This window comes from Pan paniscus, chromosome 5 (assembly GCF_029289425.2).
Source record: "Pan paniscus chromosome 5, NHGRI_mPanPan1-v2.0_pri, whole genome shotgun sequence".
In the NCBI taxonomy this organism is placed as follows: Eukaryota; Metazoa; Chordata; class Mammalia; order Primates; family Hominidae; genus Pan; species Pan paniscus.
Window position 1 is genome coordinate 130,618,893 of NC_073254.2, and position 21,700 is coordinate 130,640,592.

General features: G+C 39.4%; 1 protein-coding gene across 10 annotated transcripts in view; it reads right to left on the minus strand.

The window, feature by feature from the left end:
• Positions 1 to 556: 556 nt before the first annotated feature.
• The window catches only part of CDK19 (cyclin dependent kinase 19), a 206,037-nt gene continuing 184,893 nt past the window's right edge, over positions 557 to 21,700 (minus strand). For all 10 annotated transcript variants that reach the window (XM_055114056.2, XM_055114060.3, XM_055114059.2 and 7 more), the window contains 7 exons: positions 17,533 to 17,676; positions 17,307 to 17,376; positions 13,831 to 13,903; positions 13,357 to 13,454; positions 12,635 to 12,713; positions 11,651 to 11,917; positions 557 to 5,243 (listed from right to left, as the gene is read on the minus strand). In XM_055114056.2, the coding sequence (XP_054970031.1) occupies positions 5,112 to 5,243; positions 11,651 to 11,917; positions 12,635 to 12,713; positions 13,357 to 13,454; positions 13,831 to 13,903; positions 17,307 to 17,376; positions 17,533 to 17,676 (863 nt within the window). In that variant the 3' untranslated portion in view covers positions 557 to 5,111. The remainder of the gene's footprint in view (positions 5,244 to 11,650; positions 11,918 to 12,634; positions 12,714 to 13,356; positions 13,455 to 13,830; positions 13,904 to 17,306; positions 17,377 to 17,532; positions 17,677 to 21,700) is intronic.

Consider the following 21,700-nt stretch of genomic DNA (forward strand, 5'->3'; position numbering starts at 1 on the left):
TTAAACATTGTTCAGTTCACTCTGTGATGCCTCTGGATATTGGAGTAACAACCATAGAAGATTCATCAAACAAATTATAGAAGGAGCAGCCAGGTACCACAGAGTGCTCTTATAAAACAAGAAACTCCCAATCCAACCCCATCCACAAAATGCTTATTAGTCTTTTCTAATTCTCATTTATATTTTTTTAAAAAGATGTTTCTCCTAAAGATGTATAAAAACCTGCAATTTTACTTATGAGGTATTTGCAAGCCTTGCTTGCTTTGCAGTATTATGACATCATAGCATCCTGAACAAAATAACATATTAGAACTCACAGAAAGACTTCGTATCTCTGCAGGAAAAGTGTAATTATAAAAGCTTCTAGGCACACAGATAAAATTTGAACGCTAGATGGGGTCTCACTATGTTGTCCAGTCAGGTCTCCAACTCCTGGCCTCAAGCAATCCTTCTACCTCAGCCTCCCGAAGTGCTGAGATTACAGGCATGAGCCACTGTGTCCAGCCACTAAACCTTATTATAAGATTTTTTTATATTTAAAAAATCCACACATAAGCAAAGTCAATTAAATTTTATTTCAACCAAGAATATAAAATAAATGCAATGTAATTTATTTTAGTTTTAACAGTCATTTCAAGAAGGAAGTCAGGTCAACTCAAAAGCAGGAAACCCTCGCTCCAAAGCAGTAGCTCGTCCTGCACTCCATGGAGCAGGCCTCGCTGGGGTGCAGCGGCTCTGAGCACAAACCTCGCAGTGGAGCACGAAAAGCTACAGTCATCTCTATAACCATATAAAGGGGGATGCGTGCAGAAAATGACTGAAAAAAGAGACAAGAACAGGTACACTTCACAAATAGGAATTATAGGAATATACAAACTAGGCAGTTTAGAAAGGATATACTACATAACATATATAAAAAGTACTTTAAATTGTTGTTAAAAAGGACACCTTCAGTCCAGATTTTGTGTAATACTTTTAGTGTCTACACAGACAAATCTTTAAAAAAATTAAATAGTATTAATTTACTAAATATTTAGGAGATAACAGTGCATTAAGGGTTTTTTTTTTCATATAATACATACATATCACCCCTTTGCAGTGATAGCATAGAAGAGTAAGTATGGCCTTAGGTACAACACGTTTTTTAAAAACCCTAAAACAACGAACTTTGTTATATTTGTGACTATTTTTGAGGATTATGGGGACCTAAACTGCTATGTTTTATACAAAATATTACTTGTACTTGAATCCTTCAAGCCTCTGTTGGTCTACCTGCCATTTCACTGCCTTTCTCTACTCCCTAGGAAGACATCATCATAGAGTTTTGGATTTGTAATTTCCATAGAATTCTTCCTTCATTGTATAGTTTCTGCTGCATAAATTTACTCAAAAGCACATCAAGTTGCATGTCTTATTTTCCAACTATTTTTTTCTTTTCTTTTACCTTTAGCAGAGAAAACAGCATCATTTTAGAGGCATAGAGAACAAGTAGCAGTTGCTTCACCAGGAATGAGGCAGCACACATAGGTAAATGTCATCCCTTTCCATTCTTAAGAGTCCATTATGTTCGTAAGAGCAAAAGAGTAGTGCAGAAGGCCAAAATTCTAAGTACTAAAGTTTCAAAACCACAGAGATATAAAAATATACATAATCCTTGGTCTTTGTATGTCACTGCATGATCTACTTCATCACAAGGATTGTTTCAGCCTCATAGTATCAGCCCTGCTGCAAAAGCTACCTTACCTTGAGCTCATCTGTCCTGCAACACTTGAATTCCTTTCACAAACACACACCTCCCCAGAAAGCTAACTGAAACTGGTTTGTAACACGAAGAGCAGAAAGCCTTCACTTGGATTCATTCCTTCCTGTCAATAACCCCTCCTAGTTTGGGTGTTCCCATAGGCTGAGGAATGCCCCTCCTGTACCCTTGGGGGACATAACAGTATCTAATAAATTTCAAAGAGAAATGCAGTCATTTGGGGACCACAAAGGTAAAGTTTGCCCTCAAAAAGCTTCAAAGGTCTCCTCAGAGGTCCCACGGTTTGAGGGCCCTTACGTGTGTTAAAAAGGCTTTGTTCCCAACCGGGTGCGGTGGCTCACACCTATAATCCCAGCACTTCGGGAGGCCAAGGCAGGCGGATGACATGAGGTGAGGAGTTCAAGACCAGCCTGACCAATAGGGTGAAACCCCATCTCTACTAAGAATACAAAAATTAGCCAGACGTGGTGGTGCGTGCCTGTAGTCCCAGCTACTCGGGAGGCTGAGGCAGGAGAATCACTTGAACCTAGAAGGTGGAGGTTGGAGTGAGCCAAGATCGTGCCACTGCACTCCAGCTTGGGTGACAGAGCAACACTCTGTCTCAAAAATAAAAAGGCTTTGTTCCCCTTTAAAGGAAAGAAAATGATCCAAAATTATTACTAAGGGTAAAGGGAATCAGTGGGTAGCACTAACCCTGAGGCAAGGAAAGAGCAGAAAAGAGCCAGTACCAGTGCAGGGATAGGAACTCAGTCATGTGTGGAATGGAGATTTCTGGCTATGTCCTGGAGGATATTGTATACTGGGAGCAACTGATGAAATCCCCTTACAGTTTACATTTCAGTTCTGCCAGCAAAAGTCATTATATACAAGGAAAACAGGGTAGTTCTGTGAATGTATAAGCGTAAGAACTATTTAACAATGCTGCTTATAAAGTATTAAGGGGCATAGTATTTTGGTTTACATATCTATCTGGGTTTGTCTTCTTTTATTAAAGGTAATCTCCTTGAGAGCAAGAACAGAGCTTCTATTTTCCTTGCAATTTCCTACAACCACTTAGGAGAGTATGTTCTGCCTACAAGGACCACCCAGTTGTTGTTAAAAGGCTGCTGTGAACATTTCAAAGATATGTCGATGCCTTTTGTGATATTGAATCACTGGCTTTCTCTAAGGTAGACTGACATAGAAACCCTTCCATAATATTATTTACAGAACAGATTTGGGGATAGTAACTACCCAAGTGGGTTTAGAAGTAAACAAAAAGACCTTCATATTATAAGACAGTTTCACTTGTAAGTCAATCACATGGCACAGACATCCCAGGAGGGCTTACTGTCACAGATCACAAGCTCCTTAAGGACAAGAAGTATGCCCTGTCCTCTGTGTTCTCTACCCAGCAGGGCACCAGGCACATGGTGAGGGTGCAATAAGCATCTGATGACCAACAGCTCTGGACAGTGAGGCTTTAGGGCACAGGATAAAACTGCATATAGGCAGCTACATTATGCAGAGGGCTGCTAATTTCTTATTTTAAAAAATGGAAGGGGTAAAACAGCAGGAGACTATCAGAAACTCCTTCCAATGGAGCATGTAACCTGCTTCATCTTCAGTCTTGATGAGTGTCACTATGCAGACTTCATTATTAGTGAGCATTATTATGCTGAGATCAGTAAGGTCCTGGCTGGCTACAGTATCACATCAATAGTGCAAAATGTATACTGGCTTCTGTCTAATCTTATTTTACTTGTGTATGGACCCAGAGTATCATAACCAGGTAGATAAGTTCAGAAAGAATAGTTTTTAAAAATGCATGTAATTTGCATATACAATAATCAGCTATTTCTTCTAGCTCAAGAAAACATTTAAAACAAGGCTGGTGCTGCTAGTAGCCCATTCAGAAGAACACAAATTTCTTGTCCCTTATATTACAATGGGAGCTCTAAGTTTTTACATTTCCTTTTCACTCTGGGGAGTGAGGGGCTCCTTAAAGCAGCTAAGAAAGAACTCAGCCACTAATTCATAGATAATGGAAATGCAAATATTCACTTTGTCTAGTATAGTCTTATACTATCCGCCCATAGTTTTTAGGCACAGTTATTAAGTTTTCACCTAGGGGCAAAAGAAATCATTCAGTGCAATGAAAAAGATTCTTGATAGAATTAAGTTTCAGTAACAACAGCAAAATTATGCATACATAATACATACTTTAAACATGAATAAAACCTAAATTTTTAACATGCTTTAAAAATAGTCACTCTATATCTAATACAAATACGAATGGAGAACACTGCTCTTTATTTTAAAAGCAGATTAATTTTCAGGCTTCTACTTGAGTAACCTTGATTATGCAAGAAAGTTACTCACGCAGACCCAGATGTGAAGAAACCAATGGTTCTTTAGAGAAGCCGACTTTATGTACAATACACACTAAAAACTTTTCCTTCAAAGGGAAGTAACACGTCTTTTGATCAAAATTACTCCTTAAAGAAATCCTAGTGCAGTTGTTACTCTCTTCAGCGTTTTGGTGTGGGCCATCGAGACTGTATTTCATCAAAGCTCTTGAAATCTTTTTTAAGGTAGACTTAGCTACATGAAGGTTAAAATTGTAATTCTTAATTACTGAATGCTATTCAGAATAAGATGATGCTGGGAACTCAGTTCCATATGAATGATTCTATAAAAATTACCACACACTTCAGTTCTTCATGGCATAAAGCACATAACTGCAAAGATCTAGGCAGTTTTTGGTTGTAGGTTCCCTCTGTCCCACCGCTTGTCTTTTTATTAGACCTTCCCTGAAACTAGATAAATACGAATAGTAAAGTACTTTGGGACAGTAACAGTTTCTGTTTAAGACTTCCATGAGCAGAACAGTTATTGTCTGTGAAAACGTAGTGCTTTAAAAGGTGCATTTTTACCTGTGTTGCTAAATCAGTTCATGAAGTATAAAACTATACACCACTGGAATCCTGTTTCTAAAACATTAAAATCCATTAAAAGAGCTTTGAAAGATAAACCATAGTGATTGCTACAGCATGAGAAAGGTGCACCAGGAAATCCTTCAAAGAAATGCTGAAGGTTACAGAAGTGCTGGGATTAGATCAGACGCTTTATCAGAGAAGTCACAATGGAACACATGCAGGGAAGGGGTGCTGAGGAAACTTCACAAGAATCTTCTTTAAGTCAATAAAGAAGAGCTATCAGTCCTGCAAACTGCTCAGTATACAAGGTTTTCCTCCCACGTGTATGAGTTTTAAATGGCATCATAGTTTGCATTTTTTTGGTTCTTTTCAATGCAGACATATTGCTGGAGCCTGTGCTCTGGGCTGGGCTGGCCTGGCCCAACGGGAGCTGGTCAGTACCGGTGGGCCTGGTGAGATGGGTGGTACTGTGAGCTCTGCTGAGACGAGGAAGAGTAGCCAAGTGTGCTCTGGGACTGAGAGGATCCCTGAACGCTGCTTTGGTAATTCAGGCGAGAACTGGAGTGCTAGGAGAAGGAAACAGGAAAAGGGAATTACTGATGGAGGAAGAGGATGACTCAAGATGCTCATCACAGTAGGATAGAGATATAAGCCGTTTTCATCATTAGGTTCCTGGTTCAGACACACATAGCTGACAGCTAACTTAAGTTGTTAACACATTTTGCTTATTTGAAATCACAGCCTGCCACCACTGTAACCACACATTCTGGCAGGCATGAAATTTGGCTAGATTTTTGTGGGAGATAAGCTACACTGGAAAGAAAGGAAAAGGGGAAATTTCAGCGGACCCATTTCTCTTATTCCAATTCTGGGGTGTAACAATCCTTTGCATAACTGAGACGTGCAAACAAGAATAATCAATTTGGCATACTGAAATCAATAGTATTCATAATGTATACTGACATGCTATTATTTTTCCCATTATAAATAACAAAGCTGTGATTAAGAAATCATTATTTTAGAGCAAAGGGTTTTCAGAGGTAGAAGCTAGGGGTATCAGGAGTTCTACCTACGAGACAAAGTAAGGCAAGATTAGGTGGGGTGCGGCAGCAACATGTGGGTTTTATAAACTTCAGGTAACATTTAGAATAAAGCAATTTTCACATATGATTGTCTTCAAGAGAAGACAGAAAAATGCATTTCAATTCAATGTATTTTTATTACATTAAATGAAACCTTCATCTTCATAGTACCTAACGCAAATACAAAAAAAATGTGTAAAAGGAAAAATCATCTATAGAATAAGAACAGTATGTAAGAGACAAGCATAGCTGGAAGTAGTATCTTTGGCTATATTCAGAAGGCTGGTTTTTCTTGTAAGCAAAGTGGGAAAGAATATATGTAATAAAGCTATTACTTTTGAAACTTCCTTAGCAAAAATTAAACAGCAAAAAAATTATGACAGTGAAAGAGATCTGATTTAACCCACTCCATCTTGCCTTTAACCTCCAAACTGTTCTTGGTCATTGCTGGGCATGGGCCAAGTTAACTTTGGGAGAAATTTAGTTTATAGTTTAAATGACAATAGTCCATCCCAAAACTAAACTGCCTTTATAAAACTACTAAAAGGCCACAAGTTTAGGATTATGAGAGAGGCCTGAATTCTGCTAAGATGTAGGTGCAGTTAAACAATTACCAGTCATTGTTCTGGAGGTCAATTGGCTACTCCCCAATTACTCCTGTAAATAACATCACTATTGTCAACCTTTTCAGAAGGCTTTTCAGACTTTTGCATTTCGGATGACTCCACCCAGACTGAGACTCATGACTCAACCAGTCCTGTGGCCCCCACCCAGAAGTGGACTCAGCACAGGAAGACCATTTTTCACACCCCTTTGATTGCATCCCCAACCAAGCAGCAGTAGTCATTCCCTAGACCCCTGCCCACCAAAGTATCTTTGAAAAATCCTAGCCTCCAAATTTTGAGGAGGCTGATAATAAAACTCTGATGTCCCATTTAGCTGGCCCTATGTGTATTAAACTTTATTGAAATTCCTGTCTTGATAAATTGGCTCTATCTGGGCAGCAAGCAAGAAGAACCTGTCGGGCGGTTACACTTTGAGTTAAACATGTAAATTATCTTGAGGTGGCACTGGGGGTTTAGGAAAGAACAGATCAGCAAGGTCCTCCTGCTCAGTGCTCAAAGGCTGCCAAACTGGACTTGGAATATCTGGTCCAAGATAACAGGGCACTAAGGTAGTTCTGGTTAAAAACAACTCAGTTGTGGCTGGGCACAGTGGCTCACACCTGTAATCCCAGCACTTTGGGAGGCTGAGCTGGGCAGATCACCTGAGGTCAGGAGTTCAAGACCAGTCTGGCCAACATGGTGAAACCCCATCTCTACTAAAAATACAAAAATTAGCCAGGCATGGTGGTGGGTCCCTGTAGTTCCAGCTACTCGGGAGGCTGAGGCAGGAGAATCGCTTGAACCCAGGAGTCAGAAGTTGTAGTGAGTCAAGATTGGCGCCACTGCACTCTAGCCTGGGCGACAGAGGGAGACTACATCTCAAAAAAAAAAAAACCAAAACTCAGTTTTGCCCCTTCCTAAGTTGCACAACTGAATAGTTACATTGGTTACAGAAGTCTTTAAAAATTTCAAATTTTAATTACGTGTTTTATTTTGAAGTTTATTATGAAAAATGTTCTTTCAACTCATACATTATTTGGGGCAATTTTGCCATAAAGTATAATGTAAACATGTAAGAATCTAATGTGCTGTAACATAGCTTTTTTAATGACAAGGGGTTTTTTAGACAGAAAATAAGCCAATGTCCCGCTTTTCAAAGCGCTAATTGTACTTGCTTACAATACATTGATGAAGCAGCTCAAAAGCCTTGAAACTCTACTAATGGAACTGTTGGGGCACAGAAAACAATACCCCAAAATGAAGGCCTCAGGAGCAAAAGTTTTTCTCTGACCTTTTTGTGCCCTCTTGTCTCACAGTCCCATTCTCCCCAGAGCCAGCCATAGAAACTAGAATTCCCCTTCCCTAAGGCAAGCCATAGAAACCAGAACCCCACTTCCCCAACACCAGCTGTGAAACCTAAAAATATTACTCTAACTTCCCCCCACCTTTCTGTGTAAAAACTGGCCATAAAGAAATGATCTGGCATACCCTGTCTGACTGTAGGTCATGAGACTCCTGTCCCAGAGGGGGTCCTGCCCCACACCCAGAGGCAGGAATGCACGCTTAGAGAGACCAACAGGAACCTAGACAGGCCATGTTGGGTTTCCCCCTCAGTCTATTAGCATCAGATCATACCCCTTCTGTCCAATCATGTTTCTACATGGCTGTCCACACTTTGTTGACCCTAAACCATAAAAATGGACAATTTCTGGCCGGGCACAGTGGCTCACGCCTGTAGTCCCAACACTTTAGGAGGCCAAGGAAGGTGGATGACTTGAGGTCAGGAGTTTGAGACCAGCCTGACCAACATGGCGAAACCCTGTCTTTACTTAAAAAAAAATAATAAAATTATTTATATATATATATATACACACACACACACACACACACAAATTAGCCGGGAGTGGTGGTACATGCCTGTAGTCTCAGCTACTTGGGAGGCTGAGGCATGAGAATCACTTGAACCCAGGAGGTGGAGGTTGTAGTGAGCCAAGATCACGTCACCGCACTCCAGCCTGGGTGACACAGTGAGACTCTGTCTCACAAAAAAAAAAAAAAAAAAAACAAAAAGACTACATGAAACACACTTTGAATTTCTGCTTAAAAACCTAGGACATCATTATATGCTCATTAACATTCTAAATCACACACTCACCAGCACCATGACAGTTCCAAGAACATCCATATTTGGCATAAAAATGGGTGGCACCACAGTTCCAAGAAATCTCCCCCTTTTTCCAGGAATTTTCATGAATATTCCACCCTTTGGTTAAAGAAACCCATAAAGATAGAAACCCAAACCAGACTGCATGACTCTCTATTCATTTATTTTTTTTCAGATGGAGTCTCACTCTGTCACCCAGGCTGGAGTGCAGTGGCGCGATCTCGGCTCACTGCACCTCTGCCTCCCAGGTTCAAGCAATTATCCTGCCTCAGCCTCCCAAGTAGTTGGGATTACAGGCTTGCACCACCACAACCAGCTAATTTTTATATTTTTAGTAGAGACGAGGTTTTGCCATGTTGGCCAGGATGGTCTTGAACTCCTGACCCTCAGGTGATCCACCCGCCTCAGCCTCCCAAAGTGTTGGGATTACAGGCATGAGCCACTGTCCCCAGCCAGATTCTCTCTTGCGTGTACCCACACTGCCCTTTCTTGAGTTGTGTACTTTTCCCTCTGCAATAAATCTCCATACTTTTGCTATTTTTGACTCATCCTTTAATTCCTTCTCCCGATGGTGTTAGGAGCCTGGACACAGGGTGGGGTTGAGGTCCCACCAGCATCTGGGGACCTCCCTCAGCCCACTGGTATCAAAGTTGTATGCCTTTCTGTCCTGATAAGTAAGCAACAAGGAGGAAGGGGCTCCAGGTGGGGAAAAACAATGAACAATTGTTCTGAGACACTGCTAGTCACAAACAACTGGTGGGCACAATGACCTCATTTGGCACATAGCTCCCTCCTGCAAGACCCTGTAAAACTTCCTTCCAGCCCCTGCTCTTTGCAGACAGCCCCTCTTCTGCTATGCTGTCTGTTGCAACAACATGTTTTCATACATTCTGTAATAAATCTGCCTTTCTTTACCCAGAACTCTTAGTAAAAACCTTGACTGCCTTAGCTAGTTGCACCCATGACATTTTCCCCAATTAACCTGCCTTTTGTGAGTTGATTTTTCAGCAAACTTTCAGAGGGTGAAAGGAAAGTTTTTCCCTTGGCCCCTAGATGGTGTATGAGTTGCAAGTTCTGTGTAATGGGACACCTGACTGCCCCTCATGCCAGTCTCTCCAACTAAATAGCTGTATCTATTCATTTAATAGATATGTTGGAAGGTTTATTATTTTTTTCCACAGACATCGGGACTCAGCTATGAAAGGTTTATTTTTAAGTCAACAGAACAATATGGACATAGAAAAGCATTTCAAAGAATTTTTGAATTTGGGGAAAAAAAAAGAAATACAGTAATCTGTCTATAATTGACTACAATTGGGTGACAAAGACTCTTTCCTTTGACAAAAACTGCAGTCAGGCTGCTCTCAGGCAGTCAAGGTTTTAACCAAGATGGTTTTGGGTAAAGAAAGGCAGGTTTATTACAGAAGGTATGAAAACATGTTGTTGCCTGGGGCAGCACAGTAGAGGAGGTGTTGTCTGCAAACAGACTGGAGGGAAGTTTTACAGGGTCGTGTTGGAGGGAGCTCTGTGAGTCTTCTGCTTGACTAGGCCTGACCTTGGGCTTTCCTCTGTCCTTGAAGAATCCTGTTAGAGCAAGAATCTTACTAAGTTGGCTTGGCAAAAATCCCCCACCTTTAAGAGCTTATTACCCAGGCCTCCCTTCAGCCTAATACTATGCAGTCAGTTTAGCCAGAGACCTTTTATCCTGGATGTTTCCTCTTGGTAACTTTCCATCCACTGATCCCCACCCTGCTCTTTGGCTATACCTCTCCACTTGTCATGTGGGAGTCTGAATTGAGTCCAGTCTTCCTCCCCAACTGCCAGCCCCTGTTGCAGTGGTCCCTTTATGCACTAACATGGCCCCGCCTTGAATAAAGTCTGCCTTACCAACTTTAACAAGTGTTTAGGCAAATTATTATTATTTTTTAACACAGGTTAATATAATTCAATCAGACACACAAAGATGAACCAGTATATAGTAAGCATTTGTTGCTCATATAATGGAGGGGAAACAGATTTTATAACAAAATTCAAATATGCTCATGCTATTACCCAGCTAGCAAGCTGTTTTTAGTAGATCAAACTGAAGCCTCAATTTGTTTAATTGGAACCAAGTGGAAGTATTATGTACTCTTCTGCTTGCAGGGATATTCTGAAGAGAAGTTTTTCAGAGAAGTAGTTGTGTGGAAACACATTAGTTTGTTGAGCTATTCAAAATGTGAAGGCAGTTTATGCAGCTATTTGTTATGTCTTTCTTGTTAAAGTTTCTCTTTATTGCAGTTCCTTATCAGTGAGTTTATGGTTCCTTTGCCAGAGGTTTTGTTTTCTATTATCTCTATCCTACGCACTCATCTGCAAGAGTTCCCGGAGGGACTGTGGTTCTAAACTTAAAACAAAACAAACAAAAAAACAAACAAACAAAAAACTTAAGTTTTCCCTTCTTCCTAGATGGTTTCTTAACTTGTTACTACCTTGAATAAAAATTTTTTTTTCAAAATTTCCTATGGTTATCACAATGGGTATTTTTACCTCTCTCCAAATACCAATCCTTAGACTTAGCTCCTTTAATTTCCTGAATTAGCACTGCAATTGGTGTTCTCTTTTTATCTGAATAACAAAAAGTATTTTCTAGTCTGAAAATTATTTCTAATGAGACTTAACAGTTATTTCGGAGAAGCCTCAGTCTTAGCCCCCTTCTCTTCTTTATCTATGTAGCTACTTCCTCCCAGAAAGAGCATATCTTTCTAAAGAATGCAATTAATTTTGTCCAAAGTAAGCCACCACTCCCCTTCCCTTTTCAACTGCGTATCTACGTATCTTTTTCTGATACACCAAAACTGCTAAGGCAGCTATAAGGGTAAAATGATGAAATTTTCTTTAAGGATGGGGGCACTGGCCTCCCTACCTTCCTCTCCTCAGGGTGTCAGGATAAACAAGTCAGAATACGAGATATCTTACAATTACATGAAATATGATGAAAATCTTCCTCTTCATAGAATGCCCTAGAAACAGGATTGCACAGTCAAATGTAAGAGTTAAGTGTTACTTAACTCTAAAAGGATCTAGGATAAATCTTTTCCCCACTTCATAAAGCATATGAACATTAGACATTCAGGGAGTACCTGATAATCCGAGGGCATCACAGGTCCACCTGAGTTTGCGCCTGAAGGCCCTAGCCGTGGCTTCTTGTTTGGAGGCACCTGGTTCAGGCTGGAGTCCTGGCTGTGCTGCAACCCTGCTCCGGTGCCCCCGACCCCGGCCCCAGCCCCACCTGCGGTCCCGTTGGTCTGGGTGCTGTTCTGCTGCGGTGGGGGCGCCTGTGGAGGGGCTGCTGCCTGCTGTGGAGGGGCTGTGGGCTGCTGATGCTGGTTCTGCTGCTGTTGCTGATTCTTTTAAGGGGAAAAAAGCAAGCTTGGTATGAAACCAAATTAACAGGAGCTTTCTTTAATTATTTGATATGCACATGTGGCTGCTGACCAACCTGGGGGAGCAATCTATGTGGGACACTAGAGTGATGGGGAAGACTGGAGAATGGAGCAGCCAGGGAACACAGTGTTCCCAAAGGGCAAGGCGCTGAGCCCCAAACAGGACTCTTTCCCTGAAGTTCATTAAGACTGCACAGTGATCCTCCAAATCAGTCACAGACATCTCACTGAAGGCCACAGGCACATTAGAAATACATTTCTTATAGCTCATTAAAACAGCTAGAAGAAATCTTTTCAATCATGATTCTGGAAAGGCAGAGCGGTCTGGAGAGTGAGCCAATATATCCAGTTAAGAGGAAAGAACAGAGTGATGCTAGCAAAAGCCAGCCTGCATAAAGGGGTGGTAGTGACACCAAACAAACAGAAAGAGCAAGAAGTGGGAATCCGGGAGTAGAACTGGCTGCAACACACACCGGAAGCTCAGGTATCTGTGAGCTGGTTATACTTCAAACTTCAAGCTACCTTTACAATCCCCAAACTTCCACAGAAAATAAGATACATTCAAATTTAATTAAATATTAGAAAAGGTGGTTAAATGTATAGGAATTATGGAACGATACCTAAACTATCTTTTTGCCTCCCTTGCTCTTTGGAAGTGAAAGTATACCATGCAGTTTATACCTTGTCACCTTTTTCTTCAGGATCATCTTCATTAAGGAATTCTCGTTTGGGGTATGGAATCTGGCAGCCGGCAAATACACTAAAAATCATTAAAAAGAAAAAACATATCATGATCTAAAATCTGTAATATCATTACCTTGTTAATTTAAAATTCCAATTTGTTTTTCTTCACTTATTTCCTACTCTTCATCTGCGGCTAGTGTTCAAATCTTGACTGCTGCTAGCTAGTTGATGTATAGGACACAGAAGTTTCTCTATACTAACTTCATTAGCGCCAAAAATAATTTGTATTTGCCTTAACAAGAAAAACTGCACCTCGTATAGATGAAAACACAAAGTCTATACTTGGGGTTAAGAAGGATGAAGGAGTAGAGAGGTTTTGTAGTGCAGTGGACATGCTCTGAAAGACAGATTAACTTCTGTTGCCTACTGGTTTGGCTGAATTTCTGATCTGGCCAATTGGTCTGTAAAGGTCTTATCTGTTATCAGCTTTAGTTTTCATCTGTAAAACTGACAAATGGTCGTTCCTAAAATACTTGTTTTCATTCATCCCTCTCTACAGCTTTGCCTGTTTCAAAATGTGGAAGCTTGCTCTTGAGCAGTCTTTAGGTGGTATCACTGAAAAAGTTAAATACTTCAGTAGCAAGTGCTTCCCTTGCTTTCAACCACCATGCGGCCTCCTCAGCCTGGAGCAAAGGACACAGAAAAGACGGGATACATACTCTAATGTTGGCAAAGGGTCCTCCTGAAAATAGGGATCCTGCAGAGCTTGCTCCGAGGTAATTCTCTTGGTTGGATCCATGGTCAGGAGTTTCTGAAGCTAGAGTGACACACAGGAAATGTACAGCACATGAAAAGGTTATTTACAAGTCAACACCTTGTCTTTTGTATTACTGTGTAACAGGATTAATATAAAATACATTTTGTGTAGCTCACTGCAGATTATGCATACTACATACTTTTATGTGAAATTGGCAGAAATCATCAGCATTAAAGCCCTTATAAAGTTCATTTTCTGCTGATAAATCATTTAAAGTGAAGGCTGAAAGACAGGGTGACATCTCAACAAAAAAATACTTAATTTTACCCCAGCATCCACTAATTTCTTTTGTTTCTAAAGAGGAGGAATAGCTGAGTAAATAGAAGGCAAGATTTGTGCTGAGAATCAGATTTTAGTCTGGGAGAGAAGCACCTACCAAGAGGAACACTTTGCTGTCAGGCTTGACCTTGTGTTTCTCCATGTACTTTATGAGGCTACTGTTGGCATACCTGCAAGGACACGCACAGTCACACATCACTGGGAACACTCATCCAATTGATATTTTTTAATGATAAGCTCCAAGATTGGCTTTCCTATAAGGTATGTGTTTAAGTCATTGTTTTTTCTGAATAAGAAGGAACACATTACCAAATATTAGCAAATGTGTGAAGAAATAGGAACTGTCACACACAACATGAGAGTTTATACTGTTACAATTCCTTTGGAAAACAGTTATGCATTAACCATTAGTGTTGAAAATGTGTATAGCTTATGACCTAGCAACTCCATTTCTAGGCACATACCTGAGTCAAAGAGATGATTTTCTACATGTATATCAGGATACAGGGATAAAAATGTTCTTAGCAGCCTTTTAGTAATGGCCAATATATATATACACATATATATACACACACATATATATACATATATATATACACGTATATATACACACACACATATATACACATATATACACACACATATATATACACATATATACGTATATACATATATACGTATATATATGTGTGTGTATATATATACACGTGTATATATATATGTGTGTGTATATATATATATATACACACACGTGTATATATAGAGAGACAATCCAAATGTCCATCAACTGAAAAATGGGTACATTTTTATACATTCACAGAATGGAATGTTATACAACAGTAAAAATGAATATGCAAGGTTCAGTGAGGAGAAAAAGCAAGTTGCAGAAGAAAATACATAATATGTTACCATTTATAAAAAGTTGAAAGACAATAAACTGAACAATAACTTTTAGAGGTACATAAACATGTGGACTAGAACTATAATAAAAACTGTGGGGATGATAAACCCAAATGCAGAACACTCAGAGTCTACCCTCTGGGAGGGATGTGGATAGGGAGGTGGGGCACACAGGGTACTTTAGTAATCTTAGTGATGTTCTAATTCCTAGGTTCAGAGGTGAGCAAAGGGGTATTCATTTTATTATTCTAAATATACTAGATATTTTTTCATTATATATTCTTTCCGACATATGAAATATTTCAAATTAAAAGGTCTAAAAATAGGTAATATATGTTCATAATAAAAAGAATTACAGAATATAGAAAGTATAAGGAAGAAAATTAAAATCACAATCAAGCCACTCAGTGACAAAAAAACCACTGACAAAATTTTTATAATGTCCCTTTGGTGTTTTGCGTGTGTGTGGCATATACATATATGGTATAAACACAGGAATTTTTGCTTTGTTTTTATAAAATTGGAATTCTACTAAAAAATTGTCTTAGCTTTTTATTTAATATTGTTCCATAAACATTTTCTCTTGTCAAATAATCTTCAAACTTATTATTTTGAGTGGCTGCCTATCTCCTACTGGTACGGGTATTACTTGTTTCATAATAGCTGTGGCATACAAGTCCTTGTAGCTAAATCTGATGTGCATGGCAGGAAGCCAATACTGCCTAGCAGGTGAGACTCAGAGACCCCTACTAGAACCTGATTGTCATTCACCAATTGTGTGATCTTGGGCAAGTTAGTTAACCTCTAAGAAAGCCTTAGGTTCTGAATCTGAAAAGTGGAAATTATAATTATGCCTACCCTATAGATTTGCTAGGAAGATCATATGAAAAAATGTAGGTAAAGGGTTTAGCACCACCCTGGTATATAATAAGTACTCATCTATTTGTGGCAGCTCTGATTACTTCCACAGGATAAATTCCAGGAATTATCAGGTCAAAGGGCATGCATATTTTAAAGCCTTTTTTAGGTGCTCTAGAATCTCGCTACACAAATGTAGCTTTTACCAGCAACCTGAGCATCACCTGAGAGCCTGCATTAGAAATGAAGGTTCTCAGTCCTCACCCCTGATTCTGACTCAGAATCTACATTTTTAACAAGGTCTCCAGGTGATTTGTAGGTACACTGAAGTTTGAGAAGTACTCATCCTCACCAGTAGCATATGAGTAATAATTTTTTTTTAAATAAAAATAGAGATAGGGTCTAACTATGTTGCCCAGGCTAGTCTCAAACTCCTGGGCTCAAGAGATCTTCCCACCTCAGCCTCCCAAAGTGTGAGGATTACAGGCGTGAGTGAGCCACTGTGCCTGGCCAGAATGTCCATTTTATTGTACCCTTGCCAACAAGGGTACAATAAAATGTTAAATGAAAATAACTAGTTTGGTTTTGAATGTTTGAAGAATTTATAGAACATTCAGGTTGGGATTCCATAAGGCAATTAGATAAATGATTTTGAAACTTGGAAAAGTGAACTGAGTAAGATACATATTGGGAGTTATCCACATAATTGATGGTAAATTGTGGCCATCAAAATCATAGAGTCTGACTGGGAAAATACCTAGAGTGAGAAAAGAGCCCAGGATAGAACCTTGATACCAGCACTGTCCTTAAGAGATGGATACAGGCAAAGGACTCCACCAAGGACTGTGAGAAAAAGGGGTTAGAAATGATCAATGCCATTCTCTATTTCTCTTTATGATGTCTGCTTTTGTTCCTATAAGCCATCCTGTCCTGAAATTTTCCTGGTAAGTTGCCCATAGAGAAGCTCTTCCACAATTTTCGGTAAGTGTGCATATTTATAACAAACACCTCACATGCCATCACCCTTAATCTCATTTCTGCTCAAAGTAAATGCCTTCATCAGTTTATTTTACTCATATTCCAGGCCACGTGTTCTTCCTTCTGCCAGCCTTCCAGGTTTCCTAGTCCAGCATGTCAGTCACCAGTCATTACTCAGATAAAGATAAAACCACAACTGTGGCCTAGAACTGAGAACTTTATTCATGCTAAAACATAGCAGATATAAACTACCTATTGACCCTTAAATTCTGAAAAGTTTTTAATACTGCAGCCTAAACCTGAACTATATATGTTAACAGTATCTGGAATATCTTCTTTAAATCACAGGCATAATTACTATGCTAAAATCTCAGTTTCCAGTTTAAATAACAATCTACATCTGTTTTTTAAAAAGATTAATTTAACTATTCTCATTGAAATTACTACCTATAATTAATGTACACTATGGTTTGAATGTTTATGTCCCCTCCAAAATTCATGTTGAAACTTAATTCTCAATGCAACAGTATTAGAAGATAAGGCCTTCCAGAATTGAGGGCTTTGCTTTGAGGAGTGGGATTAATGCCTTGTAAAAGAGGCATCACACAGCATCTGCCCCTTTTTGCCCTTCTACCTATGTGAGGACACAGCAACAAGGTGCCACCTTGGAAGCAGAAAGCAACCTTCATGGGATTCCAAACATGCCAGTGCCTTGACCTTGGACTTTCCAGCCTCAAGGACTGGGAGAAAACAAATTCCTGTTGTTTATAAATTACCCAGTCTAAGGTATTTTTTTATAGCAGCACAAAAAGACTAAGACTGTGTGGAATTACTTACGTTGTTCTTCTAAAGTCTTTTTGAAGTGTGGGATATTCTGGCATCTTTCTAATATCTTCCCAGTCTTTATCTTACAAAAAAATTAAATATTGTTATAGAAAATAATGTGTTAATTTAAAATCTCCTAATTATGTTAGTTTATAAATATACATTAAAATATGCTTTTGAGAAGACATGATTTTGAAATATGACTCAAAATATGACTTTAAAAAGGAAAATAAATTACCTGCAGGAAACCCCATGACACTAAATATCCGATCCAGTTGATCATGATGAAAGGGATTGCTTGTTTTTATATCTTCCTGACGACAGTGAAAAATAGGTTCCGAAGTCAACAATTCAGCAAATATACAACCTATTGCCCATATATCTGGGAAGGAAGAAACATAAGTTTTTGTATATATTTCCTTGGTTATAATTCCTAGATATAATCCCAGCCTACTTATAAAAATACTTTTCAGTAAATCAATATACAAAGTACAATAAGTGCATTAAGAAAACATTATTGTACTTTGTATTTTGACATATGTGTGGGTATGTGTGTATATATAGGTATGTATATATATGTGTGTGTATGTGTATATATATATACATGACATGAAATAGCTATATCATCATGTAACAAATTGAAAGCCAAGTAATAAAAAACATTTACTTGTAAATTTTCTGATGACAATAAATGGGGACAGTCAATTAAGCAAGCAACAAATTCTTTAGATTTAGGCAAAGGTCTTTCTAACCACTATTTTTGTTGTTGTTTTTAGGGTCTCTGTCACCCAGGCTGGAGTACAGTGGTGTAACCATGGCTCCCTGAAGCCTTGACCTCCTGGGCTCAAGCAATCCTCCTGCCTCAGCCTCCAGAGTAGTTCAGACTATGAGTGTGTGCTACTTGTACCTGGCTAATTTTTAAAAAAATTGTTTTGTAGACACAAGGTCTTACCATGTCTAACCACTGTTAATAATTTAATCATTAAAGTATTCAATTGATAATCTAATACCAGGCGTAATACACAGATCTGATATACTGAAACAATATCATCATCAGACATGGTGATGTAATTCTTTTAAAGCCATTCAATGTATAATGATAGAGTAGAATTTATAAGTTTTGAGTCTAGACAGACAGTATAGGCCATATAAAAGAATTGGGGAGGCTGGGTGCAGTGGTTCATGCCTGTATTCCAAGTACTTTGGGAGGCTGAGGTGGGCGGATCACTTGAGGTCAGGAGTTCGAGACTATCCTGACCAACATGGTGAAACCCTGTCTCTATTAAAAATACAAAAAATTAGCCGGGTGTGGTGGCACACGCCTGTAGTCCCAGCTACTGAGGAGGCAGATGCAGAAGAATCTCTTGAACCCAGGGGGCAGAGGTTGCAGTGAGCCAAGATCACGCCACCGTACTCCAGCCTGAGCGACAGAGTGAAACACCATCTTGGAAAAAACAAACAAAAAACTATGGTATAGCATAAAAAAGTACTGTGTTTAGTAGCCTATTAAACATGTGAATCACATTCTGCAATAAGCTAAACAAGGAAAAAGGTTAATTACACTATTCCTTCCTCATCTAAGTTTTTGCCCTCCAGTTTCAGTTACCTGCAGTCAACCACTGCAGTTCGAAAATATTAAATGGAAAATTCCAGAATAAACAATTTATAAGTTTTAAACTGTGTACCATTCTGAGCAGTGTGATGAAATCTCATGCTATGCTCTCCATCTTCCTGGGATGTGAATCATCCCTCTGTTCATCCACACTGTATACTCACTACCCACTGGTTAGTCACTTAGTGGTCGTCTGGGTTATCAGATCAAAAAAACATATACAGGGTTCAGTGCTATCTGCAATTTCAGGCATCCCCTGGGGGGGGTCTTGGGACATATTCCTAGCAGATAAGTGGGGACTACTGTATATCCATTAGCTAGAAGACGCATCAGAATGCTCTCTCCTAAAACAAATTGCCAAATGGAAAAATCCATATAGTAATGCCTTACTTATTTGACCACATTCAGGTACAGTTTCCTTCCACATAATTTAGCCTTCTGGATAATGGAAACATATTCCTTCGACAACCATTTTTTAATTACACCATTGCCTGCCACCATAAAAGGCTATAAAAAATGTAATCCTCCTTAATGATGCAGCAAGGTCATCATCATCATGAACATCCATCACTACAGAGTAGAGTAATAATACTGCTCAGCATTCATTTCTGAATTCTTTTCTCTCTCCCATGTCATACTGGTTGTCACTCTTCCCCCGATATGGCTGCCTCTGATGGTCCCATCTCTCTTCCTCATTACCACCTCTACTATGCAGTACACCAGGACTACTACTGCATGTGCCTGGTCATGCCAAGTCCTGGTTTGTCCTCCATTCAAAGGACAAGAGCCAGGGTCTTAAGTTCCCAGTGAACTGCTAACATAAGAAACCTCAGATAGCAGGTGGCAGTAAATTCAAAGGTTTTCTGCCTCATATTAGCCTATAATTTCAAAAGGCCATCTGGCTCCTGCACCATCTGTAGCTACTTCTCAGGTTTCTTTCCTCTATCAATGATTTGTTCTCCTGACACACCCATAAACACACCTGCCCCAACACTGCTTGTCACCATCACTGCCACTCCCCTCCCCAACTGTCACTCCACAAACCTCCACTGATATCAAATGCCTCCCGGCTTCAAGGGGTTCTCTCACCTCAGCCTCCTGTGTAGCTGGGATTATAGGCACACACCACCATGCCTGGCTAATTTTTGTATTTTTGGTAGAGACGGGGATTCACCATGTTGGCCAGGCTGGTCTTAACTCCTGACCTCAAGTGATCCACCTGCCTTGGCCTCCCAAAGTGCTGGGATTACAGGCATGAGGCACCTTGCCCGGCCCTAAGTACTCATTTCTAACATGGACCATGTATGGAGAAGAGTACGAAAAAGTGAATAAGTATGTACTTATAAATGTCTATTAACATATTTGAAGCCATAAGATAACTGATTTGGGGATTATTTTTTCTTTCTGTCTTAACTTTCTCCTACCTTCTATCCAGAATGGATAATTGGGAATTGACTAAAATTAGAAATTAGTGATTATGTTTTTATCTTTAAGCGGTAAATTTCATTTACCAAGCAAGTGAGTTGCAAGCTGGTTAAAATTCAATTTCATTTTTCCTTACCCTGAGGAAATAAGAAGTATAATTGGTTTTCAATTCATATCCGATTTCATTTATTTTTTAAAAAGCATCTATTTTCATTTCAACAAGAGAAAAGTAAATCAGAAAATATTCATAAAACTGTGCTTCTCAAAGTGTGGGCTCTCAAAGTATATGGGTCCCGCACAACAGAATCACCTACCTAAGGGCATGGACCTGCTGTGTTAGCTTCTCTGAGAGTGGGACAGACATTGGTGGGAAGTCATTTAGTTTAACAGAAGGTTTTGACTGAATGTGCCTTTTCCTAAAGGAAATCTCCCTTCTAGATCTAGACTGTCCTAGTGTTTGGATTAAGTCTAAGGTATATGGATTTCTACGGAGATTGCATCCTCTTCTCCCTTCCTCGTGTCCTGGGTTATCTGTCATTAACCTGTTCTAAGGCATCACCTTTTACTTTCAACTAACACTCTTCCCTTCCCTGGCTTACTTTCAGTCTCTTCCTATCCTCTGGTTCCTTCTGAGGTTGTCTAAGGGATATGACTGTTTTCAATAGTGGGTAAGGAGAGACCTAAATGACAGAAAAAACAAACTTATGATTCTAGAAGTCTCAAAAATACAGCTCCATAGTAAAAGTCACTGGTTGGAATGTATACAGGCAGGATCACAGGGCCACTCCATCCCTTCCACTTGCTGTCTGTAGTTCTTCCCTCACCTTTTGCAGACGGCTGCCACTGTCCACTGATGACAGCCTGGCCTTGGTAGCCTCTGATCTGCTGCCTTACCAGAGGCCCAGCTGCACAGGTAAGGGTTTTATGTCACTCTCACATTCCTCTACTGTCAAACACATACCAGTTTACTCAGAGGCTTTTTCACTAATTTAACAAAACTATTCAGCAGTATTTATCAATAATTTACAATACTGCAGCACTGTGCTAGAGTCTGTGTCTCTGGACAAAATCTAAATGTGTTCTGGTGTCTGAGTTTTGCAGAAATCAGACGTCTTGATGAATGAGGACTTACTATATTTTAATTTTTGTGTTCTTTTTTAACCCATGAGTAGGCTAATTATCAGTCTAATCTTTCCAAGTGTGAGAGTCTCCTTTGTAGCTCTTTGGGTATCACCAGGTTTTTCATAAGCTTGTTTTGCAGAGAAAGGATTGTGCTTCTCTATTTTTAATAATTTTATACTTGCAGTGCCTTTATTAAATAGAATTCAACAAAAGCAGCTAAAGGTAGCCAAAACTGATATGAGACTAA